The 7454-nt window shown below is 24.9% G+C and overlaps 1 protein-coding gene across 1 annotated transcript in view; it reads left to right on the top strand.

The window, feature by feature from the left end:
- Positions 1-4846: 4846 nt before the first annotated feature.
- LOC117177990 (valacyclovir hydrolase-like) overlaps positions 4847-7454 on the top strand; it is a 12313-nt gene continuing 9705 nt past the window's right edge. The window contains exons 1-2 of the mRNA XM_033369153.1: positions 4847-5054; positions 5147-5237. Of these exons, the coding sequence (XP_033225044.1) occupies positions 4896-5054; positions 5147-5237 (250 nt within the window). The 5' untranslated portion in view covers positions 4847-4895. The remainder of the gene's footprint in view (positions 5055-5146; positions 5238-7454) is intronic.

Raw genomic sequence — 7454 nt, 5'->3', positions numbered from 1 at the left:
CTTTCTTCTTGTTAATGGACATATTTTTTTAAAATAGATTTTCTTTTTTTACGTTTCTGCGCCTTGTTTTCTTTTTCAGGATGGCTGCAGGACCGAAAAAAGAGGGAAATGAGAGTGAATTTATTTTTACATTCTTATCAGAGAAGATATTAGATTTGTGTAAAATTTGACCCTCTCTGTTTTTGTCAAATTTCTACGATTTGAGGCCCCCTGAATTCCAAAAACAGGTTTTATGAATGTGGCTGCCTGCCTGTCTGTATGTCTGTCTGTCTGTCTGTCTGTCTGTGAACACGAGAACTTTTGAAAAAATTAATCTATAAGATTTCCCTTTGGTACACTTGTTTAGGGTCATAAACTGAAGGTCAAGTTCGTTAGCCAGCCATTTTGGATAAAAATTCAAAAAATGGGCAGAGTTTGAATATTTTTGAGACCACTTTTTTCAAAATTTATACATTCTCTGTGCGGATATTCGTAGTATTCAAAAAGTCGAACAATTTATCCTTATGACTTTTTTTTTAAATCAGAAATCACCAGAGTTATAGCATTTGGAAAATTCCAAGAAACACAAGAAAATCAAAATTTATTGCCAAATAACGCACGATATGAAAAATAGTGAAGAGAAGGAAAATGTTGATTTTTAAATGCCCTAGAAGATTATCGTAACAGCTCTTCGAATTTTCTTTGATAAATAAAAAATTCTAATTTTGACAGCATACAAAATAATGAAAAATCCAAAAATTACATTTTTCGGTCAAACTGTGCCAAATACGGTAAAAGATTAATACAAAAAGATTGTGCATTTGAAAAAAATCTACAAATTTGTTATCAATCACTTTTTGACAAGACGCGTAGTTTTGGTTTTAATCATGAAAAACGTCATTAACAGTAAAAAAAATGTGTTTTAATTGCTTTTAGTCCCGTATGTTGGATATCAAAAATTTTAACTTTTCATGTTTTTGATGATATTTTTTTATGATTAAAACTAAAAACAGAACTATCAAAAAATTATTCATTATAAATAATTTTTACCATCTCATCAGAGAAGGTATTAGATTTGTATAAAATTTGCCCCCCCCCCCCCCTAGTTTTTGTCAAAAGGTCCACGTTTTGAGACCCCCTGAATCCGAAAAACAGGTTTTTACGAATGTGTCTATCTGTATGTCTATCTGTCTCTTAGTATGTCTTTTTTATGATCATTTTGAAAATTTTTGAGTGCACATTTTTTGATACAGAGAAAACAAAATTAATAGATGTATTTTCAACAAAATGGTGATTTTGTAACATTAAAAGATACATTTTCAACAACAAAAGATAATTTTTTCATTAAGAAGATTAATTTTTAATGGAAAAAGGTGGATTTTTATCGAATGGACATTCCTAGTTGATTTCGAAAACAAATTAACTCATAGGATAAACGTCAAACTCTTAATTTTTAAAATAAAATTGTTTAAATGACTAATAGTTCTCGTAAATTTGCAAAGCAATATAGAAAAGAGTGACCGGATAGACATTCTTAGTCGACTCCGTAAACAAATTGATTGTAGAAAAAAAGGACAAACTCTTGATTTTTTATTTAAAATTGTTTAAATAATGAATAGTTCTTGTGAATTTAGAAAGCAACATAGAAAAAAGTCATTAGATAGACATTATTAGTGTATTTCGAAAACAAATTAATTCATAGAATAAAGGTCAAACATTGAATTTTTCAAGTAAAATTGTTAAAATAATTAATATTATTTGTAAATTTGCAAATAAAAAAAAAAGATTCAAAAAGACAAAAGAATAAAAAATAGATATTGTTAGTTAACTCCGTAAACAAATTTACTTGTAGAAGAAAGAGCAAACTCTAAATTTTTAAATTAAAATTGTGTAAATAATTAATAGTTCTTGTAAATTTGCAAAGCAATATAGAAAAGATTCACCAGATAGACATTCTTAGTCGGCTCCATAAACAAATTTACTTGTAGAAAAAAGGTCAAACTCTTAATTTTTTAATTAAAACTGTTTAAGTAATTAAAAGTTCTTATAAATTTGAAAGCAATATAGAAAAAAGTCTTCGGATAGACATTCTTAGTTGACTCCGTAAAAAAATTGACTCGTGGAGAAAAGGGCAAACTTTTAATTTTTAAATTAAAATTGTTTAAATAATTAAAAGTTCTTGTGAATATACAAAGCAACATAGAAAAAAGTCAGCGGATAGACATTATTAGTTTAGTTCGAAATCAAATTGATTCGTAGAATAAAGGCCAAACTTTAAATTTTTTAAGTAAAATTGTTTAAATAATTAATAGCGTTTGTAAAGTTGTAGAGCGAAAATAAAAGAATTAAAAAAAGCAAATACAAATTTACTTGTAGAAAAAAGTTCAAAAATTCTTAATCTTGTTATTGAAATTGTTTAAATAAATAATAGTACTTGTAAATTTACAGAGGAACTTAGAAAAGAGTCATCGGATAGACACTCTTAGTTAACTTTAAAAACAAATTGATTCGAAAGACAAAGGCCAAACTTTTAATTTGTAAACTAAATTGTTTAAATAATTAATAGTTCTCGTAAATTTGCAAAGCAATGTAGAAAAGGTTCACCGGATAGATATTCTTAGTCGGCTCCATAAACAAATTGACTTGTCGAAAAAAGGCAAACTCTTAATTTTTTAATTAAAATTGTTTAAGTAATTAAAAGTTCTTGTAAATTTGCAAAGCAATGTAGAAAAAAGTCATCGGATAGACATTCTTAGTTGACTCTGTAAACAAATTGACTTTGTAAACAAATTGACTCGTGAAGAAAAAGCTAAACTCTTAATTTTTTAATTAAAATTGTTTAAATAATTAAAAGTTCTTGTGAATTTACAAAGCAACATAGAAAAGAGTCATCGAATCGGGATTCCTAGTTGATTTCGAAAACAAATTAACTCGTAAGATAAACGTCAAACTCTTAATTTTTAAAATAAAATTGTTTAAATGACTAATAGTTCTCGTAAATTTGCAAAGCAATATAGAAAAGAGTCACCGGATAGACATTCTTAGTCGACTCCATAAAAAAATTGACTTGTAGAAAGAAGGACAAACTCTTAATTTTTTATTTAAAATTGTTTAAATAATGAATAGGTCTTGTGAATTTAGAAAGCAACACAGAAAGAAGTCATTAGATAGACATTATTAGTTTATCTCGAAAACAAATTAATTCGTAGAATAAAGGGCAAACTTCAAATCTTGAACTAAAATTGTTTAAAGAATTAATAGTGTTTGTAAGTTTGCAAAGCAAAGTACTTGTAGAAAAAGGTTCAAAAACTCTTAATCTTGTTATTAAAATTGTTTAAATAATTAATAGTTCCTGTAAATTTGCAAAGCAACATACAACAGAGGCATCGGATAAACTTTACTAGTCGACTCCGTAAACAAATTGACTCTTAGAAAAAAGGACAAACTCTTAATTTTTAAATTAAAATTGTTTAAATAATTATCTGTTCTTTTGTAAAGCAACATAGAAAAGGGTTAGTTGACTCCGTGAACAAATTCTCTCGTAGAAAAAAGTTAAACTCTTAAGTTTTAATTAAAAATTGTTTAAATAATTAATAGTTCTTGTAAATTTACAACGCAACATAATTAATTAAACTTATTCTTTAAAGAAGAGCCATTTATGAGAATTGTTTTAATAATTAAACTGTTTGAATATTAAATAAATGCTAAAAGCCATGAATGAGCTCCACTCGAATTCGGCATGATCGCTGCAACTTAATCGCTAGGAATGTTTACATCCAATAATGTAAACAGATACCTCGTACGCGAGCTCGAACGTGCCTGTTTCACTTTTCTATCACTCTATGAGAAGCTGCGACCTGCTTTCAACTATAGGGAAGATACATTTTTGAACCAAAAAATAATTTTTTAATGAAAAAGATTAATTTTTAACTAAAAAGATTAATTTTCAAGGGTAAGAGGTGATTTTGCAACAATGAAAAAACAACTAATTTTCAACAAATTTGTTAGATTTTTAAACAAAGAAATTATTTTTCAACTTAAGGGATAAATTTTGAACTAAAAAAATAATTTTTTAATCACCAAAATTATTTTTCAAAAAAAAATATATGAATTTTTTTACCACAAAAATGATTTTTCAACAAAAAAGATTAATTTTGAAGGGAAAGAGATGAATTTAATTTAAAATACATGAATTTTTAAATAAATGCAGGTTTTTCAAAAAAAAAATAATAATAATAAATTTTCAATTAAAAAGACAATAGTTTTATTGAGTAAATTTTCAACAACAAAACAACTAATTTGCAAAGGAATAATGAGAAGATTTTTTATGGAAAGACATGAATTTTTAAGGAAATAGTGATTTTTTTAAGAATAAAAAGTAATTTTTTAATCGAAAAAGGAATAGTTATTGTTCAATGCTTATTGGATAAATTTTCAACAAAAAAGAACTAATTTTCACCAAAATAGTCAGCTTTATGAAATCTATATGAAATCTTTATGAATTAATATAATTCTTTGTGAAATCTTTGAAATCTATCTGAAATTTTTGTGAAATCTTCGTGAATGATTTTAAATCTTTGCATTTGTTAAGTTATTTAAATCTTTAAGAAATGTTAATATATAGAATTCCTGAAAATAAAACCAAGAATCCAACAACCAAATTTGGACAAACGCCATAAAATGTTCCTTTTTTAATTTGAAAAGAGAAAAAAAATCCTAAAAAAAAAGAAGTAATTTTTTTTGGAAAATGAGTATGAGTATATAATGATAGAAAAAATACACTCGTCGGAAAAGCCCCTCTTCTCCACCTAGGTGCATAATTTACTATTAATTGACCCTGGGCGCCTCTGATTCCTAGTTCGGCACTGTGGCAGGAATCGGATGATCGAAAGAACGCAAGAAATTATCTCATTCCAATGAAAAGTCTCTCATCGATAATGTGGGCAACAAGTAATAAATTCTCCTTTAGTTTAGGAAAAAAGCTTTTAAATAATGTGAGAAAAAAGTTAGTGATCAAGTCAAATATGCTAACTTCAAGTTATTCTACAAGCACAAAACCTGGTCATACGATTAAGGTAATTTGAATAAATAAATAAATTCTCAAACGGATTGTTGACCGGTGAATTCTTTGATGATAAAAGTTTATTATCATAATATTTTTCAATAGGAAGGAAAAGTCAATGTCGATGGCATTGACATCAACTGTGTTCAGGTTGGTGCTGGAGAACATCCGGTTCTGTTGCTACCAGGTGTAATGGGTAAGTGCATATTAAAAAAAAAATAGTAAATTTAGAAGACACAAATTTTTCCATTTTACTTTAGATCGAACAAATTGTGAAACTGTACTATCAGTTGAGAATTTTATCAGCAGAGCTTTGCATACCATGCATTGATAAAGATTTGAAGTTGAGCAAATGCTCTTGGGAATATGCTCAGAATTTAAAAGAACTTATAGAGTATTTGAGAGATTTTAAAGCATTTTTTGTTTAAAAAAAATATGTATCATAATTAATACATATATTTTTTACAAAAATATACTTATTTTGGATTATATACTATGTTTTCTATTAATTTGACTTCTTTTCTAATTTAAATTTAGCGCCCTTTTCCTTCGATGCGATACATTTTCCCGCGAAATTTAAATAATGAAATTTATTTTAGGAATAATTTTAAATAAATTCATTTAATACAACGATTACAATTTGAAATAAAATGTGAACTGGATAATATTTTTACTCCTTAAGTTATTAAAAATAGAAAAGGTTATTTTTTTAAACCTATTATGTATTGGTATTGATTCAGAATATTTTATTCCGAAAAATGAATTTTTAATACGTGTTGCTAATTTAAAACAGTTGAATACGAATTTATTTTTCTTTTAATTCATGTAATATGATTATAATAAAACTCCAGAATATTAGAAAATTTGATAATATTCATGAAAATTGTTTAGAACTCCAAAATTTCTGAAAAGTCGTTTTATGAATTTTAAATTTAAGAATTGATAAAAATTTAATTTTTTACTAATTAAAATAAATATGATTATGTTTCCAGATCCAGAAAAAATTATAATAATATTTATGCAAATAAACTGACCATTAAAAAAATTGCTTTTCAATAAATATTATTTATTTATTAAAAATACAATAATAAAATATTTTTGTCAGGGAAATTTCTTTTTGTTTAAAGTTTTTAAAAATAGTTTGGATTTTAAAGAATAATGATTGCATAAAAATTGTATTAATAAGATTAAAAATCAATTGAGCCTCGAATGAAAAAATTTCTTGCTACATTTTTTCCGATTCTAATAACATTTTCCAACCCGAATTTGCAGATTTTCATTCAGATATAATCTATCTAGAAATTTAATAAAAATTTTGTTCAATATAAAAATTCAATTTTGTAGGACAATTCTTGTGTTTAAAAAAATACTATGCGCTTATTCAAATATAATTATTTACTAACATTTTTTTTCAATTATTCTTATTTTAAATAAAAAATATATATTTAAATTTAAACATTAAATAAAATTTTCTTGATAAAAATATTGGTTTATTGTATTTTTAATCAATAAAAAATACTCAGTAAACAATTTTTTTAATTGTTTAAATTCGGGAATTTTCTAGTTTGGATATTTTATAATTCGCCAATATCGGTCGGGAATTTAGGAATTCGGTAATACTATAAACTGTACGGGAATTTTATTAATCTGGAATTTTTTAATTTTAGATTTTTATATTTCAGCAATTTAATAGTTTCGAGAATATTATATTTCGAGAATTCTATTTTTCCAGATATTTTGCAAATTAATACGAATTAATTTTTTACCAAGAAAATTAAATGATTATAAATCCATATTTAAGAAGGTAAAGTTCTTAACAAATTTTCAATTTGCGAATTTACACGAATTTATGTTTTCACTAATAAAAATATGTAATATGATTAAAATTCCAGAATTTTGTAGAATTTTATACTAATATTTAATATAAGAATTTAAAATTTGCGATTTGATACGAATTGTTTGTTCACTTATAAGAACATCTAATATGATTATAATGAATTGTTTAAATTTTATAATAATATTCATAAAAATGGTTTAGATTTTAAGATTTATTGGAAAGTTCTTTATAAATTTTCGATTTGCGAATTTATAAGTATTGATTTTTTAACTAATAAAAATATGTAATATGATTATAATTACATAATTTTTCAAATTGTTATGAAAATAATGGAAATTGTTTAGAATGCAATATTGATTGAAAAGCGCGTTACCAGTTTTTCTATTCGCGAATTTATACTCATTGAATTCTTCAATAATACAAATATTTATTATGATTATGATTCCAGAACTTTAATAATTTTATAATAATATTAATGAAAATTGTTTACAAATAAGAAACGATTGATAAGCCCTTCACGAATTTAAAATTTGCTAATTAATAAGGATGGATTTTTTCACTGATAAAATTATGTAA

Source organism: Belonocnema kinseyi, chromosome 8, assembly GCF_010883055.1.
Source record: "Belonocnema kinseyi isolate 2016_QV_RU_SX_M_011 chromosome 8, B_treatae_v1, whole genome shotgun sequence".
Lineage (NCBI taxonomy): Eukaryota > Metazoa > Arthropoda > Insecta > Hymenoptera > Cynipidae > Belonocnema > Belonocnema kinseyi.
The sequence above is the reverse complement of the archived record's forward strand: the minus strand, read 5'-3'. Positions and strand labels throughout refer to the sequence as shown.